We start from the raw sequence: 19311 nt of genomic DNA, 5'->3' as shown, positions 1-19311 counted from the left end.
ATCGAAGAGACCCATTTCAAACTGGTTTTGTTTCTGGACTAGGTACCGCAATTAATTTAACACTTCTTAATGCTCTCAAGTCTTCTTACGCCATGTGGAATCAACCACTGTACGTGGCATTTGTTGATTTCCGCATTGGCGTTTGATTCAGTCGATAGGGAGCTTCTTGTGCGAAAACTGATGAAATATGAGTGAACTGAATCGTTGGTTAAAATTGTGAGCCTTTTCCATACAAATACATCTGTGCAAATTAAACTAAACATGGAAGGCCTTCTTTCGAACATTATTATGACTGCTAGAGGCTTGAAGCAAGGATGCATACTTGCTTCGACACGGTTCAATCATTTCTTACTAGATATAGCTGATTCCTTTGCCCTAGCTACTTCTGATTCCCCAAAGTTAGGAAACAACATAATATCTTGGCTCCTCTACGCGGATGATTTGGTACTGATATCCCAAACTCCATCTGGGCTCCAAACTCTTCTTAATGTACTTGATCAATGTGTATCCATTAATAACCTAACAGTAAACCAGGACAAAACTCAAATAATTGTACTTGGTAAACCTAAATTGTCCTTTTCAAATAAGTATCAATGGTCAATAGCTAGTCACAAATTACAAGTGGTATCAGAATATAAAAATCTAGGGATGAATTTTAACAACATCATCTCTGATAAATCGCTTGAATTAGCTGTGAAATCCAAACTCACAATGTTGATATCTCAGGCTAGAATTATCTTTGCTAAATTTGGCAAGTTTACATGTACACCTATTATGTCCTTTTATTAACAAAAGGTCTTACCAGTCATTACCTATGGCATGGAAACCGTGTTACCTAGAACTCATTTATTTTGGTACCAGCTTGAAGCCAAGTTTTGGAAAGCTGTATTCAATCTACCAAAAAGCACGCCAACTATGTTACTTAGGTATGAACTTGGTCTTCTGTCAATTCATATACAGGTCACCTGGAAAATGTGTACTTTGTTTCGGAAATGTCTCTTAGGAATTTCTAATAGAGACAGTCTTGCCATTTTAGCTAATAATCTGTTGACATCAAAGCAGTCATTTCCTTCAAACTGGAGAACATACATTTTGAAGGCTCTTGCCATTGCTGATATTTCAGTCGATCTCTTGCTCACAAATGCGACCAGAGCAAAGACCAAACTCTATCAGGCTGATTGGCTATTAACACAAGAGAAATGCTTAACATTAAAGGATTTTGACAGGAATCTTTTTTGTCACAAACGATTTTGCATAATGGCTGACTATCTTGTTAAATGTCCATCACCGACAATGAGTTTGAAAATCCTAAGACTACGACTCAACTTGTGGCCTGTTATTGAGATTCTAGTCAGCAGAGGTCAACTTTCAAAAGAACTGGCCCATTGTCGCTTCTGTAAAGATGAATTGCAGATAGAAACTCTTTGTCATATCATCACGAAATGTAAAGCTTTCTCATTACATCGTTTGACACTAGCTAACTGCATGTCATCCAAGTATATTAAAAAACCGATAACGAACTCTGGGCTGCAATATTTGGATCTAAAAAAAATTTGGTTACAATTGCAACTGTCCACATTCTTGATGCTGCTTTTCCGTATGAGCGAAATCCCATTGTGAGTGTAAAATGATTTTGGATCAGGCATGCACTATTATTTTAGAGTAATGTTCAGCTAAATATTCTTAAAGTTCTTACTTTTCTCATTAATATATATGTATGAATGATATGCTAAACCTTTTTTTTTTTAACGGTATTACTAAATGATGAATTTTATACATTTGTAAAGTTGGATTTTCAACTAAATCAAATAAATAAAATGTTTTTAAAAAAGAATGGGCCTATTACTTGGTATTATTTAACTTGGGGAGGTTCAGCCAAAATGGAGGCACATGCATAGCTCAGTTACAAGGAACTGAGCTATGCGGTCTAGTCTTTTGGGTGTGGCAGGCCTGGGACTACTTTACCTGAACTACTTTGGGTGTGGCAGGCCTGGGACTATTTTACCTGGACTACTTTAAACCGCACCCAAACAGCAGAACATGCTTTGCGTTATTCTGCTGTGGGCAGCGTAACACTCACCGTGTCCAGTTCTTTGATGCCAGCTTACCAGAAACCAAGGACCTGCAGAGAGAGAAAGAACACTTCGAAACTTACCTGGAACAGTATCCTGTCTTCAATACATCGCCGACTTCAGTTCCACTTACCTGAAGATACGAACTCCATAATCCGGCACTGCATGCATCCTGGAATACCATAACCTGGAAAGAGGAGAAAGAAAGACAGCATTAGTAAGCGTTTACTCACGTTTCCTCTCGAATGAAGAAAGCCACACATTTCTTACCTGGTTAGTCATCTCCTGGTCAGTAGCATTGCTGGAACATTACGGCGCTCGGCGAGGAACATCGCAACCTACAAGGAGAGAAAAGACACAGGTTAGCAATATAAAAGGCGAAACAGCGCAGCACATCGCGCATTACTCACCAGACAGCATCGCGCACACCGCGCTTTCGCCTACCGCCCCATGCTCATCTTGAAACTGAATGGCAACACCAAAATACCTTTCCATACCTAAAAGGAAAGAAGCAAGACATTATTATTCGAAGAGGAACATAAGAACTGCATATAAAGACTGTAAATCAGAAAACCTACGGAGTTGCAGCAGGCCTGGATTTCCACAGGGGGGCTTGCACCAGTGAAGTAACTTGGTCGCTGCTCACCCCCCCACATCTACGCGCCCCTGCCACGAGGAGCAGGATGGAGAATCCACCTTTTACAATATTAAGATGAGGAGAGGGCCCAAGGGGGAGGAAGGAGTTGAGGCCAAGGAAGGTGGGAAAACAAAGACAATCTGGAATTGAATCCAGCTCTCCTATATTGCAGACCCATCTTTTACTAGCGGCCTTACCATGGGACCTGGAGAGGGTTAGAGAGTGCAAATCATCCAACCAGGGCTGGGTGACGTCCCCGTGGATACCAGGTGAGTAACAGCAGTGGTATCTACCCTATTTGTCCTACCACGGTCTATTTAAATAGCCTTGGTACTGTTTTAGGCTAAATTAGTAGTCTCGAACTTAAATCAGCCGGAACCAAATATAACTAAATGGGGTTCAGCGGATTTAAGTTTGAAGCTACTAACTTAGCCTAAAACAGTACCAAGGCTATTTAAATAGACCGTGGTAGGAAAAATAGGGTTTATTCACCATTTATTTTTGTAAAGGTCTTTCTCGTATTTTACTCTGCACGCCAAACCAGGTATGTTTCCTTTGTTAGCCATCCTTTGGCGGGCTTTGCACAAATGCCCTCCTTAGGCGCCTGAATGTCTCAGGGGGACAGGATGTGAGGGAGGAGTTTGAGACTCCCTGCACAGGGTCTCCTTGGAGACACATGTCGCACTCTGATTGGCTGTGGTGACTGTCCCGCCGGGACAGCCACCGGCTTTGTGATTGACAGTCAGGCTGTGTGAATGGGTGAACATTGCCTTCCTAGTCCCAGAGACCTGCTTTTTATGCAGAGTCGCCACTGGATCGAGAGAACCGAAGAGAAGCTGACAGAAGAGGACCTCTACCACGACCGAACCTCCCGGTGAAGCCCTGCTGTGAGTCTGAATCTCCAAACTTCGACGACAGGGAAGAGTGGCAAGGAATCTTCTGCCCTTGAGCTGGTGGGACCAACCAGTTTGCCAAACTGCAAGCCAGGCCTAACTCCTCTGGTCGAATTTGCTGTACACAGCTACAGTGATCCGGATAGCCAGGAGGACCGGACCCTGCTTGGGTTTTAAGGAGCGCACCTTGTATTTGTTGCTTTGCTCTGCTGCTGGTTTCTTCCCTGGCCATTGCAAGACCCTCCAGTCTTCCTACTTTGTGTCAGTCTGACAGTCGCTTCAGGAACCGTGAGCCTGCAGGACCTGCCAGGAACTTCTGCCTCAGCTACAGCCTTCATCTTCATTTAATGTACTGTTCTAACTCGGTTGTTCGTTCCGTTCGACCGCAGTGAAAGTGTTTGAAATCTTTTGTCAAACCGAGGGCTTGTCCTTCTCTATTCTTTAAAGTAACTTTTCTTCGGACCAACTTCGTTCCAAACTCTTGGCAAAGACTTTACTGCAAACTACTCTGAACTGTGTGATCCTCTGCAAAGACTCTAGTCCATTGACTTTGGCTCAGGCCTCTTGATTTGATTTCCTCACCGTAGTAGCCTTTTCTAGATTGCCCTGCTTACTTACTTGTTGGTGCTGCTTAATTTTTGTCTAACCTTGTCTTTCCCTCCCTTTTAAATTGCTGGAGTGCCATTTTGCTCACACTTTATTTTTAGCTTAACTTGTCCAGAATCTATTGGGTGGTGTGTAGTATATTAAGAGTGTGATTTGTCTACTGCTTTACTTTAGTGCATTTTTTACAACTGATGTGTAAAAAATGTTTATTCTTTTACTCAGAAACCTTGAGTCAGTGTTTGCTTGAAGCATAGTAATTGCTGTCCTTTGTGTAACTATTGATACTGCTCACTTTACTCTTGAGATAAGTCTGGCTGCTCAGCCATCGCTACCACTTTACTGTGTAGTACAGGCTTGTACCAAAGGTGACTTTGTACGGTCACTTGTACTCTTAATTGTGTGTGGTGTTCCCAAAGGGTACCGCACATGATTCTGCCTAACAAAGGCCACCAACAAGTTCAGTGTGAGAGTGAAATTGGGGTAAGGCTAGCTTCTCAAGAATCGTCACCAGGGAGGTGGTGATGATGGAAATCGGGCGATAGCTGGCAGGACAGGTAGGGTCAGAGGAAGGTATTTTCAGGAGTGGGCCACAAGAGAGTGCTTAAGGGGGAGGGGAAGATCCAGTGATAAAAGAGCGATTGCCGAAATCAGCGAGTGCAGGTGTAAGAAAGACGATGCTATCCTTAATGGTCCTGGATGAACAAGGGGAGACCTGTTTAGAAGAGACCTTCATTGAGCAGACAACTAACTTCCTCGGGTGTGGCAGGAGAGAAGGAGGAAAAGGAAGAAGGAGGGGGATGGGGAGGAGTGTGGGGGGTGGGGTATGGGTTGTGAGAGAGTGTAGAAACGGAGGTCAGAATGTCCTGAGTTTTGGTGGCAAAGTGTGAGGCCAGAGCATTGCAGAGGGCCTAGGAAAGAGAAGGAGAGGAGGCGATTTTGAAAAGGTTCTGCCGAGTTACTAGATGAGCCGGAGACCCATGCCCGAATGTGGGCTCATTTCTTTGCACAGATGGCGAGTTTGTATGGCCTTTGGAGCAGGCGGCAGGTTATGTTCTGCTCCCCTGCACTCGTTTCAGGGCTGCAAGTTGTCGTGCCAGGTGTTATGCTTTGAGGCAGGTTTCAGCCGGATCCTCATGACTGGGGCAAGAATGTCAAGAGTGTTGGTGATGGAAAGATGGAGGTTGCTGAGGGCAGAGTCAGAGCTGGAGGGGGGGCGATATCATCATAACAAGTGGAAACAATTGCATCCTAATACAAAAATAAAATGTTACGATTATAGCAGCAGTTAAAGAGAACACTAACAACTATAGCTAACCAGGGATTCTTCCTGTACATTTTTACCACATGCAACCTTGTTGGACAAATTAATGGAATATGGTTTTATTTAACATGCCCGAATACATACTTCAGTTGACCATGTCATTATTAAAGTGCAAATGAACACAATCTTAAAACCCCAAAGAAGCTAAAAGGAAACCCCAGCACATTGTTACCGGGCACATTAGTATTTCATGGTTCAAAAATGCACAATTCAAGGTCAATTGGGTCACACCATACATATTTATGTAACAGATGACATTGTTATGTACAAAGACTTCAATAGTGCACCTCTTTTCTGCCATGACCTGTGCATATACATTTCCCCTGTCACTGGATCTCACAGAGGGTCATAGTATCACTATTTTTGGTAAATGTACTAGTAAAAACCTTGGTCTCAAATATATCCTTCTAAAATACAAACATAAAAGGCAAGCTCAGAAGTGCTCCTCAGTTTCAGTTCTCACCCGGCAATGAGGACACTTATTTGACCCACCGGCATCCCACCTATCTGCTCTTTATGCCACTGGCAGAGTTGCAAATCTCCACTTGAGATACAGAGAGCAAAGGAATCTAGGCTTCATAATATCTAGATAGGATTCAAATCTGCGGGTCCGTTTTTTTTTCCCCAATATAACCTCAGTGTATTTGGTCCCGATATTACAACATGTAGCGCCTGTAAAAATGTTAGGTCGTAATCTGCCTTGACAGTTCCTTTATCCTTGCCAGAGGTGGCGTTAGGTTTTTGCTATAGGTCACTGTGACCAATATCGTATAAAATGTTCTTGATGTGTGAGCACCATGGTAAGTGTTGGAGAGCTCCACAATCTAAGCCAGTAGGGCACTGGTCTAAATGCCACAATTTGGTTCATATAAAGCAGTGCAGTTTCCTCATATATCAAAATAGTCAACGGACTATTCTGAAGCCCACTATTTTTCTTAAGGAAACCATTTTTAGTTACACCAATAAAGGGACGCCTGCCTGAATTTTGTAGGGCTCCAACGTTGGGCTCATCGCACGATCATCAAACTCATATGAAAATGCCCTGATAGCACCACAGTACCTTGAGAGAGGCCTCAGCTCTATCAATTGCTGATCCCATTTGCAATTATCAGAACACCTTACACCTAAATAATCGTACAAGCAGACGTGCTCAATGAGGTCTCTATCGAACGTAGGTTGCATAATGTTTTTTTCTTTTCCCTGTAAACTCCAAGGATTTGGTTTTGCTGACATTGATGGACAGCCCACCTGCATTATAAAATTCCTGAAACAGATTAAGCTGCTTCTTCAGCGGGCCTGGTGTTGGGGATATAAGAATTGCTTTGTCAGTGAACAAGAGTACATGATATCTTTTGCCTTCAAGAGAGGGGCGGGACCATTGGAATGGCCATTACTTTATCTAACAGTCAATTGATATCAAGTAAAAACAAGGTTGGAGCCAGCACACAACCTTGCTGCACTACTTGTAAAATGTTCATGGTGCCCTGGTTTCCCCTCCCAAACCCCACCTCACCACAGACTCATTCTCTGTATAGTAGTAGGATTGCTGATAATAAAGTGTGAGGAATCCAACAAGACGTCCCAAGGTTTTACACAAGGAATTGTATGGAAGATCAACATACAGCACAAGAAGGTTAACATTCCTTATCGTAACATACCTGCTCATCAGAAGAGATAACCTAAGGCACTGATCGATAGTGCTTACCCCTTCTCTAAGCTCTGCCTGTCAATCATCAATGCAGAATGTTCGATCCAAGTATTCAAATGACCAAGTACAACTGTAGCAAAAATGTTCCAGAGGAGTCAAGAAGTGAAATTGGTCAATAATTGGTGGGGGTTCAACCCGTGCCCCCTTTGTATACAAGGGGACAATTTCAGCAGAGGACCAGGACTTGGGTGTGTGGGGAGTCAAAAGGAGGATTCTGACTCTTTGAGGAAATTCTAATTCACTTTGTATTCAAATTATAAGAAAAAGGCCCATCTTTCCCTACCTCTTTAAAGGAACTAAAAGGTGCTCGTCCGTCATCAGGAAGTGCCAAAGAAATGAAAGTCTGCATCTAATTTTGCCGGACCCTAACACCATCTTCTATGGGCACTCCCCCTTCTCCTTCGTTCGAAGCCAGAAACCTTGGAGTCATCTTTGACTCCTCTTTCCTGCCACCCTCACACCCAGGACCTTGTCCAGAAGGCCCACTTTCAACTCCACCTCCTCAAAAGGTATTCTTCCATTCCGCACTTTCCCCCAGAAACTCAATGGGCCTCATTACACGGTAGGCGGTAGTCATGGCGCTATTAGCGCCATGGCTACCCCTTTACCGAATTCCAGGTCCGTGTTCCCGGAATGGGGATTTACCAGGTCATTCCGACCCTGGAGGACCCGGTAAGTCCCCATTCCGGGAACGATTCCCCATTCCCATTCGAGCCCCCATAGAGCTCAATGGGAATGGGGATGGAGCTAATAACGGTACCGCAAATTGCGGTACCGTTATTAGCTCTGAAGTCCCTCAACGGGTCCCTTCCATAACGCCTGGCAAAACGAGGCATTAGGGACGGGACCCGCTAAGGGACCTCGTAGTAGGGCGGTATGGGATCACCGGCACCGGTGCCCTTACCAGTGCCGGTATTCCCTTACCATCTACCGTTTAATGAGGCCCAATGTCTCTAGAGCTCTGGTTCTCTCTAGGCTAGACTACTTCAATAGCCTTTTCCTTAAGCTACCCTCCTCTTCTCGACGACCCCTCCAGCTAATTCAGAATAGGACTGCAAAGATTATCCTTGGCCTCAAACCCAGGGACCGCCTCTCTCCAGCCCTAAAAACTCCCCACTGGCTCCCAGTTGCTGCAAGGATAAAACTCAAATCTTACTGCATTATCCATCAAGCTGTCTGGGGCCGAAGACCACGCAATCTACAACTGGCTCTCACTAAATACTCTCCTTTCAGAACTTTACGATCCACTGGTACCAACTATCTGTGTGTCAAGCACTTCTCCAAACAGAGAGGTGCTGGCCAATCTCTTTACTCAGCAGGCTTCCTCCTATGGAACAGCCTCCCCTTCCTCTTTGTCTTGAGCCATGCCTCCTCAAATTCCAGAAGCTCCTCAAGGCTTTTCTTTTTACCTCCTCCTTCCCCCTCTCCCTTCTCTGGTAAACCCCACAGTTCCTAGAATCGGTGACTTAAGACCGATTTATGAACTCTGGCAGAGGTTCAGAAGGCTAGCCTAGTTTCTTGGAACAGGGTAACCTTCTGGACAAGCCAGACCATTCAAGGTAGCATTGGCGGCGGTCAAGACTAGGGGCCTCATTACCTCATTATGGGACTTACCGGGTCATTCCGACCCTGGTGGACCCGATAAGTCCCCATGCCGAATACCATTCCCCATTCCCATTTGAGCCCCGATAGGGCCCAATGGGAATGGGGAAGGAGCTAATAACGGTACCGCAATTTGCGGTACCGTTATTAGCTCTGAGGTCCCAACACAGGGTCCCGTCCATAACGCCTGGTCATACCAGGTGTTAAGGACGGGACCACCTGATGGACCTCGTAGTAGGGCGCTAAGGGATTACCGGAACCAGTGACCTTACTGGTGCCGGTAATCCCTTAGCGCCTACGGTGTAATGAGGCCCTAGGTCTCAGGAGGGGTGAGGGTGATCGAAAGGCCACAATGAGCACACACAGTAAACACCACAAATTTATCTCAGTCAGGTATATATATTACAAAATACATATACAGTTAGTAAAGGCCTTTTAAGTCAAAACACAAAGTAATCATACAGTAGTATTAACAAAATAAACACAACACTATGAAGCATATTTACAGTAACCAATGACCTAAAGGGATATTACACAGTACAGATCCACAACCTGCAAAGAAAGTGGTTATACAGTGCAAATATCTATTAGGCAGTACTTCGCAATGCAAACCCTGTCTCAGAGGCAGTCCAGTCCATAAGATGAGTCCAAAAGTAGGTTTGGTGCTGGGGCACACAGTCGTGCGGTTAAGTTCAAAACGGGGTCTCTTCAAGGGGCTGTAGTGACTCAGGAAGGTGGGTGAGGCAGTGAAGAATAAGTTCCCACTATTTGAGGAGGGTCTTCCCAAGAGGGGAAAAGTCTGGCCACTCGGCGCACTCACTTCACCAGTCCAGTCCAAGTCGTTGCAGGTTCAAATCCTGCTCTATGGATTTCAGGGTCTGCGTTCCACAATCAATTCCGTGGCAGGGCAGTGGCGATTTCTCCGCTCCTGGTGAAGTGATCAGGACAGTTCCAATGTAGCGAGTCTGAGGGCACAGGGGGGCTCAGCAGCAAGGCACCCAGGAAGTTAGTCACCACAGCTGGGCGACACAGTGTCTGTGTATGCTCGGGTTGAGGCGTACTGCCCCAATTCCAGACCTAGGAATGCTACGTGTACGAAACGGCGGGAGAGTGCCTTATACCCAGAGGTTATAGTCTACAAAGGCTGAAGTCGAAACTCGAGATGGCGGCGGTTCCTGGGCAAAGGTCCCGTACAAGCTGGTCAGTTCACTGGGCTGCCCAGAACACTTCCGAAAAGGCTTGCTTAGAGGTTAAGCAGGAGGTGCCAAGAATAGTTGGTCCCACTATTCCAATGGTTCGAAGCACCCTTGCAGGCCTTCTAGGTTTGATCAGAAAGAGGGGGTCCAACGGGACAACGGCAGGATAAGGGTGACAAACCTTCCAGTGGGTCACAGCAGTTTCACAGAGCTGCTTCTTCGTTTCAGGATACTTGGCTTCTTTACTAAGTTCAATGTGAACTCAGAAGATCGACCTGGAATGGATGCAAGATGTCTTCTCTTATTAAAAATCTCCTTTGCATCAAAACAAAGAAACCAATGAGAGGTCTGCTCACATGCAGACATCCCAGACGTGGACCACAGTGATCCCAGCACACCAGACATCCTGGCACCCAGGGTGTGTATTGGAACTAGATCGCTCCAGCCCACATCCTGGGCACAAACATGCCTGCAAAAGCTTTGGTTTGCGTGGGGGGCTGCATGTCCAAATAAGCAATTTCCCAGGTCTGCCCGACCTGGGGGAAGGCAAAGGGACAAGATGGCCAAAGGACAGAACAAAGGACCTTGTGGCATGGCCGTTTTAGGTACTGGCCACTCTTATGGGCCAAATGCAGTAAACACAGTTATGGCCCATAGAAAAAGGGTTACAAATACGTAAAGGGCATACTTGCACATTCACCAAAAATCCTTTGAGGGCGTCTAGGGCCTTAAAAATGAAAAAGGGGCCGCACTGTACTGTAAGGTACTTTGTGCATTGATAAAATGTTACTAAAGAATAGCAACAAAGTGAAGGACTAAGGGCCTCATTACACGGACGGCGGTGGACCAAGGTGCTATAAGCACCTTGGTCCATGCCGGTAAAATACCGGCACCGCCTTGGTGGAAAGGGGAATTACCGCCCTATTCCAAGGTTGGTGGGACGGTAATTCCACACAAGACTCGAAAAGATAGGACTTGGTCCTTTATCAACAGTTATCCATTCATCTGAATGCCATCAATTAGTTCAAAAAGTACAAATTTTAATAGAAATTACAAAATTGTCTAAAATACATGATTAGACCCTCTAAAAAGATACATATGTATCGTATTAACAAAGACAAACATCATGCACAATCAATTCTAAAAAATCTTAGAGATACTGACGTTACTGATCTCTAATTAAATCCATGTTGTGTAGTTCTTCTAGATCAAGGTTACGATTATGATTCATCGTTATCTTTTCTATTCTTCTATTCTAATTCTATTCCATTATTAGAATTAGAACATCCCTTCACTGGAATATTCAATTCACTCAGACAGTTTAATTAATTAGACTGACAAAACAATTCTCGACATGTTTCAGTCCTCTATGTGGGTCTTGGGACTTTCTTCAGGAGTGGTCAATGTGAGAGGGGTTACAAGTGGGCTTTGGCCAAGTTAGGAATCCTCTGGCCTTCTCTTAGAGAAGATAGTAACTGTTGATAAAGAAACGATAAAAAAGAATCAATTTATGTTTCTTCCGACATCTTTCAAAGTGTCAAAGAAGACTACAGGGTCCTATTGGTTACCTGGTCTTCTTAGTGTGCGGGCTTTCTTGATTAGCAGGCGAAAATTTGTCCACATAGGTTGGGCGTTATTTTCTTTTCAGCAACAAACTTAAAGAAAAATCAATCAAAACCTGGGTAAAACTGCCTGGTTACCGCCGGACTCGTATTACCATTCCGCCTCCGTGATTCCCAGAATTACCGGGGCATTACAACCCCAGTTTTCCGGGAATCACGGAGGTGGAATGGTGTTAATCCCCATTCCAATTGAGTCCTATGGGACTCAATGGGGATCATGGAAAACACCGGCAGCATCTCGTAAAGTTGAACATCACCTCCCGCCTGCAGGAGTTGTGATCGCCCGGCATGGAAACAACGGTGGCGGCGGGTTTACCGCCACCGTTGTTTCCATACCGGGCGATTTGCAATGAGGCCCAATGTCTTTGTGTCTCCCTCTTTATGGATACTCTTCCAATACTCCCTATTGGTATCTTTCTTCTTCTGCCTGCTCAGATTGTCCCCTTTTGGGTTTGGTAACATAACTTCTTAGCCAAGATATGCTATCTTGGGTCTTAGGATTCCCAGTTTCCACAGGTTGCTGACTGAGTCTCCTTCCCTTAAGTGGTTCAATTGACTTCTCTTCATATTCATGCAAGTCTCTCTTTAATATTCTTCACTCTATCTCTTGACTCGGATTGCTTTCCCATATTCACAGGGTGTTGGAATCCTTTCTCAAAGACCTCTCTTGCAGGATTATTTGTGAAATCCTCCATCATATTGATGCAGTTCCATTATATTGTAAATGGAATGTCTCGTCAATTTCACTAGAACAAGTTTCTGTTGCTCTATAACAATTCACATATGGCCGCCCGGTTCTCCCATGTTCCCTGTTACCTTTGACTCTGCAGGAAAACAGCACTGGGGCCTGCAGATGGCCGGGTTCATTCTGGTTTCTGTCTTGTCAATTTCTTCAGTGTCCCATTCTCGATCCTCTTTCTCCCTGGGAAAGCGTGCCTGTGGGTAAACTGAACTACCAATGCCTCTCCGGCACAGTGGTTTCGGTGTCGTTGAACAGGCAAACTGCTCACAAAGTCTTTGTGGCATGCCACCACCAGGATTTAGATTCCAGTCTCTTCCTCACCTCACTACAGATAAACACTGGGCCTCCAGCGTCTTACTCTTACGTTCAGACCACTTCTGAAAGTCACTGGCTGCGCAGCTCTCCTTCACTCCACCTTTCACAGTTTACCAGACGCCAGGAGGCTTATGCTCTCTGCTCCCTCTCTGGATTAAATCCTTGGCTTGTCTCACTCCTCACTCTCCCCCTTTAATGAGACACCTTCATATAACTGAGATGAATAGACTAAAGAGACGGATGCTCCTGCTGGCTCGCAAATGTTAGTTTAGCCTCCTTCCAAATCTCTGGCTTTTATAGTGTTCTGGATATCCTACATCCCCATATATGCCACAATGGAAAATGGTTTAGGAAGTTCCTCACAGGAACAGGAGTCCTTGTCCCCAAAGGAAGAGCCTCTCCCAGTGAGGTCCCACTTGCCTTAACCCCTACAGAGGGTGTTGCAGAACGTGCTCACCTCCCTAACCTCACGGGGGTCAGGGTTCACCCTTGGTGGGGTGAAGGGACGGATTCCCTCAATTAATTTCAGTGCCCAGTTATATACCATTAAGATTTAAACATATCACCAGAGATCTTGTCAGGTCGAGCAGCTTTAGGTTTTTGGGCTACTATAGCCTCTGTTAACCCCTTAAGTGTAAAGACCAGGGGAATAAAAGCTGGTAATTGAAGGTCTCTAACATTAACTTCATATGTTTTTGGGAATATTCCCCTGGATACCTCTGTGTGGTTGGGAACGCCATTAATTTGTAGAGTTTAACAAGATCTTTAGAGGGAATGGGCTCATTTTCTCCCAAGTTTGCTCAGCAATGCCTCTTTTCTTATTGTGTAAGATGTTTTTGTATGCAAGCCTATCTTGGCACAAATCATCTCTTCCTACACGCTACATTCCATGAAGGAACACGCACCTTATGAGCAACAGGTAGGCCGCGAGCAACAGACAACTGGGGATCTCTGCAGGACATGGAGCGTGCAAAGGGTCATTATGGCCCCCAGCAACAGACTGGGGGCCTCTGCGGGCCAACAGGTGCACAAAGGGTCATTCTACTCCATCTAAATTGGATGTCAGGTACCCAATACATTTCTCGTATATTCGCACCTATGTGCAGGGGGAAAAAGCTCTTCCGACGACATTCCCTCCATGTGGAGGAAGCACTCTAAAAGTCCAGGGAAAAGAGCCCTTCTACCAAACGACTGTCAAAGAATCTAACTCTAATGGTATCTTTACTAGGGTCATCAACTGGTGTAAAACGGGCACATTCCTATGTATCCTCTAACTATTGAACCGCCCCTTCAATACATAATCCCATGGAGAACCTTTCTCAGCATGTAATGTGAAAAGAAGAAAGGACCAACAGAACAGTACTCCCTTGCCCAAGAATGGGATGGGCAGGGGAGAAAAGAATCCATAGAGGAATTAAAACAGGGGACAGTTGAGAAATGACAGCTGTAGAGAAAGCAAGGGAAGGAAGAAAGACTTACACGGGGGGCCGCTGCCTCGAGTGCCCCTCCTCCCAAACCTCCCCCACCCCCAGAGCCGATGCATAAGAATGAGAAGTGGATACCTTAGGTAAGCACCTTACATATTACACTCTAGCGGTACCTCACAAATGTTGATAAGCGAGCAAACCGTTGATAACAGGGCACTTTAATTGCTACGATGTGTATCTGCAATACGAATACATTATATATTTGACACAATCAGTATATAGGTATGCTACACATGCAAAGGGCAAACGAGCGCTCAATGTTACTCGACGACTTTTAAAATTAATCTATAGATACCAAGAAATTATACTGAAACAAAATAGAAACTCCCATAGGACAAGTAAACTACATAGGCAATAATGTGATCGCGTGCGCAACAAAACAAGGTGGTAGACCTAATGTAGGATATTTATCTCTTAATACGCTGTGTTACAGATAAAATGGTATGATGAGGAGATTACAAGATTCAGGGATGCCAAAACAGTGGAGTACAATTATAATGGACAACAAACAGATCATCTTTACAGATGTAATCAAAATGTACTATAATGAATTAGAGGATTCAGAAGAAGAGTGAAACTAATACAAATGATGGCACATTTTGTTTCAGGGGAAACTATCCCAATATTACAAGAGAACAAGCAACAAGTTCCAGGCCCAATGAATGCTAAGGCTCTAATCTGTGGTAAACTGCAGCTAAGAATGTTTACAATCCAATGAGGAATGACTTATCCTGCTCAGCTTTACGATACTGTGGAAACAGAACTGTGAGAATGTATACAAATGGACGTATTGGATAGCGAACACAGTTTGTCTTGAACGCTCAATTCAATTAGCCTAGTAGGATTGCTGTCTGTCTTCCCTCTGCCCCCCCCTTGCCTCGTCACACCTTGAAACGCCTGTGTACCTGTGTATAGGCGCGTTATAAATGCCATATCATATTATTATCATATCTATCATACTAGAATGCCGTCAAGCAATGCAGTTCATTTTTTTATGTCTTTTCTTTTCTTTGAAACACTGAACTTCCTCCCCTTTCCCAAACCATTATTCCTGTCACAATGCCTAAATTATTATGTTTCAATTATAATGATTTAACTATATGTTCATGGTTGGATTACTTTAAACAAATAAAGAACTGCTCTCCTTCCTGCCCCCATCCCATCTCTGCAGGGGGCAGCCACTGCTCTCCCTCCTGCCCCCCTCCCATCTCTGCAGGGGGATGGGAGGAGAGGGGGCAGCCACTGCTCTCCCTCCTGCCCCCATCCCATCTCTGCAGGGGGCTGGGAGGAGAGGGGGCAGCCACTGCTCTCCCTCCTGCCCCCCTCCCATCTCTGCAGGTGGCTGGGAGGAGAGGGGGTAGCCACTGCTCTCCCTCCTGCCCCTATCCCATCTCTGCAGGGGGCTAGGAGGAGAGGGGCAGCCACTGCTCTCCCTCCTGCCCCATCCCATCTCTGCAGGGGGCTGGGAGAAGAGGGGACAGCCGCTGCTCTGCCTCCTGCCCCCCTCTCCCATCTCTGCAGGGGGCTAGGAGGAAAGGGGCAGCCACTGCTCTTCCCTCCTGCCCCATCCCATCTCTGCAGGGGGCTGGGAGGAGAGGGGGCAGCCACAGCTCTCCCCCCTGCCCCCCATCCCATCCCTGCAGGGGGTTGGGAGGAGAGGGGGTAGCCACTGCTCTCCCTCCTGCCCCATCCCCTCTATGCAGGGGGCTGGGAGGAGAGGGGGCAGCCGCTGCTCTCCCTCCTGCCCCCCTCCCATCTCTGCAGGAGGCTGGGAGGAGAGGGGGCAGCCGCTGCTCTCCCTCCTGCCCCCCTCCCATCTCTGCAGGGGGCTGGGAGGAGAGGGGGCAGCCGCTGCTCTCCCTCCTGCCCCCCTCCCATCTCTGCAGGGGGCTGGGAGGAGAGGGGGCAGCCGCTGCTCTCCCTCCTGCCCCTATCCCATCTCTGCAGGGGGCTAGGAGGAGAGGGGAAGCCACTGCTCTCCCTCCTGCCCCCATCCCATCTCTGCAGGGGGCTGGGAGAAGAGGGGACAGCCGCTGCTCTGCCTCCTGCCCCCCTCTCCCATCTCTGCAGGGGGCTAGGAGGAAAGGGGCAGCCACTGCTCTTCCCTCCTGCCCCATCCCATCTCTGCAGGGGGCTGGGAGGAGAGGGGGCAGTTCCTCCTGCCCCATCCCATCTCTGCCCCATCCCATCTCTGCAGGGGGCTGGGAGAAGAGGGGACAGCCGCTGCTCTCCCTCCTGCCCCATCCCCTCTCTGCAGGGGGCTAGGAGGAGAGGGGCAGCCACTGCTCTTCCCTCCTGCCCCATCCCATCTCTGCAGGGGGCTGGGAGGAGAGGGGGCAGCCACAGCTCTCCCCCCTGCCCCCCATCCCATCCCTGCAGGGGGTTGGGAGGAGAGGGGGTAGCCACTGCTCTCCCTCCTGCCCCATCCCCTCTCTGCAGGGGGCTGGGAGGAGAGGGGGCAGCCGCTGCTCTCCCTCCTGCCCCCCTCCCATCTCTGCAGGAGGCTGGGAGGAGAGGGGGCAGCCGCTGCTCTCCCTCCTGCCCCCCTCCCATCTCTGCAGGGGGCTGGGAGGAGAGGGGGCAGCCGCTGCTCTCCCTCCTGCCCCCCTCCCATCTCTGCAGGGGGCTGGGAGGAGAGGGGGCAGCTGCTGCTCTGCCTCCTGCCCCTATCCCATCTCTGCAGGGGGCTAGGAGGAGAGGGGAAGCCACTGCTCTCCCTCCTGCCCCCATCCCATCTCTGCAGGGGGCTGGGAGAAGAGGGGACAGCCGCTGCTCTGCCTCCTGCCCCCCTCTCCCATCTCTGCAGGGGGCTAGGAGGAAAGGGGCAGCCACTGCTCTTCCCTCCTGCCCCATCCCATCTCTGCAGGGGGCTGGGAGGAGAGGGGGCAGTTCCTCCTGCCCCATCCCATCTCTGCCCCATCCCATCTCTGCAGGGGGCTGGGAGAAGAGGGGACAGCCGCTGCTCTCCCTCCTGCCCCATCCCCTCTCTGCAGGGGGCTGGGAGGAGAGGGGGTAGCCGCTGCTCTCCCTCCTGCCCCATCCCCTCTCTGCAGGGGGCTGGGAGGAGAGGGGGCAGCCGCTGCTCTCCCTCCTGCCCCCCTCCCATCTCTGCAGGGGGCTGGGAGGAGAGGGGGCAGCCGCTGCTCTCCCTCCTGCCCCATCCCATCTCTGCAGGGGGCTGGGAGAAGAGGGGACAGCCGCTGCTCTGCCTCCTGCCCCCCTCTCCCATCTCTGCAGGGGGCTAGGAGGAAAGGGGCAGCCACTGCTCTTCCCTCCTGCCCCATCCCATCTCTGCAGGGGGCTGGGAGAAGAGGGGACAGCCGCTGCTCTGCCTCCTGCCCCCCTCTCCCATCTCTGCAGGGGGCTGGGAGAAGAGGGGACAGCCGCTGCTCTGCCTCCTGCCCCCCATCCCATCCCTGCAGGGGGTTGGGAGGAGAGGGGGTAGCCACTGCTCTCCCTCCTGCCCCATCCCCTCTCTGCAGGGGGCTGGGAGGAGAGGGGGCAGCCGCTGCTCTCCCTCCTGCCCCCCTCCCATCTCTGCAGGAGGCTGGGAGGAGAGGGGGCAGCCGCTGCTCTCCCTCCTGCCCCCCTCCCATCTCTGCAGGGGGCTGGGAGGAGAGGGGGCAGCCGCTGCTCTCCCTCCTACCCCCCTCCCATCTCTGCAGGGGGCTGGGAGGAGAGGGGGCAGCCGCTGCTCTCCCTCCTGCCCCTATCCCATCTCTGCAGGGGGCTAGGAGGAGAGGGGAAGCCACTGCTCTCCCTCCTGCCCCCATCCCATCTCTGCAGGGGGCTGGGAGAAGAGGGGACAGCCGCTGCTCTGCCTCCTGCCCCCCTCTCCCATCTCTGCAGGGGGCTAGGAGGAAAGGGGCAGCCACTGCTCTTCCCTCCTGCCCCATCCCATCTCTGCAGGGGGCTGGGAGGAGAGGGGGCAGTTCCTCCTGCCCCATCCCATCTCTGCCCCATCCCATCTCTGCAGGGGGCTGGGAGAAGAGGGGACAGCCGCTGCTCTCCCTCCTGCCCCATCCCCTCTCTGCAGGGGGCTGGGAGGAGAGGGGGTAGCCGCTGCTCTCCCTCCTGCCCCATCCCCTCTCTGCAGGGGGCTGGGAGGAGAGGGGGCAGCCGCTGCTCTCCCTCCTGCCCCCCTCCCATCTCTGCAGGGGGCTGGGAGGAGAGGGGGCAGCCGCTGCTCTCCCTCCTGCCCCATCCCATCTCTGCAGGGGGCTGGGAGAAGAGGGGACAGCCGCTGCTCTGCCTCCTGCCCCCCTCTCCCATCTCTGCAGGGGGCTAGGAGGAAAGGGGCAGCCACTGCTCTTCCCTCCTGCCCCATCCCATCTCTGCAGGGGGCTGGGAGGAGAGGGGGCAGCCACAGCTCTCCCCCCTGCCCCCCATCCCATCCCTGCAGGGGGTTGGGAGGAGAGGGGGTAGCCACTGCTCTCCCTCCTGCCCCATCCCCTCTCTGCAGGGGGCTGGGAGGAGAGGGGGCAGCCGCTGCTCTCCCTCCTGCCCCCCTCCCATCTCTGCAGGAGGCTGGGAGGAGAGGGGGCAGCCGCTGCTCTCCCTCCTGCCCCCCTCCCATCTCTGCAGGGGGCTGGGAGGAGAGGGGGCAGCCGCTGCTCTCCCTCCTACCCCCCTCCCATCTCTGCAGGGGGCTGGGAGGAGAGGGGGCAGCCGCTGCTCTCCCTCCTGCCCCTATCCCATCTCTGCAGGGGGCTAGGAGGAGAGGGGAAGCCACTGCTCTCCCTCCTGCCCCCATCCCATCTCTGCAGGGGGCTGGGAGAAGAGGGGACAGCCGCTGCTCTGCCTCCTGCCCCCCTCTCCCATCTCTGCAGGGGGCTAGGAGGAAAGGGGCAGCCACTGCTCTTCCCTCCTGCCCCATCCCATCTCTGCAGGGGGCTGGGAGGAGAGGGGGCAGTTCCTCCTGCCCCATCCCATCTCTGCCCCATCCCATCTCTGCAGGGGGCTGGGAGAAGAGGGGACAGCCGCTGCTCTCCCTCCTGCCCCATCCCCTCTCTGCAGGGGGCTGGGAGGAGAGGGGGTAGCCGCTGCTCTCCCTCCTGCCCCATCCCCTCTCTGCAGGGGGCTGGGAGGAGAGGGGGCAGCCGCTGCTCTC

General features: G+C 49.7%; 1 protein-coding gene across 1 annotated transcript in view; it reads right to left on the bottom strand.

Annotated features, from left to right (window-relative positions):
• Window positions 1–19311, bottom strand: part of LOC138467389 (uncharacterized) — a 623308-nt gene that overhangs the window by 227787 nt on the left and 376210 nt on the right. Inside the window, 2 exon segments of the mRNA XM_069607343.1 lie at window positions 2206–2259; window positions 2517–2569. Of these exon segments, the coding sequence (XP_069463444.1) occupies window positions 2206–2259; window positions 2517–2569 (107 nt within the window).

This window comes from Ambystoma mexicanum, chromosome 4q (genome assembly GCF_040938575.1).
Source record: "Ambystoma mexicanum isolate Mex_15411 chromosome 4q, UKY_AmexF1_1, whole genome shotgun sequence".
Classification (NCBI taxonomy): domain Eukaryota; kingdom Metazoa; phylum Chordata; class Amphibia; order Caudata; family Ambystomatidae; genus Ambystoma; species Ambystoma mexicanum.
Note: the sequence above shows the minus strand (reverse complement) of the source record. Positions and strands in the feature narration are given on the sequence as shown.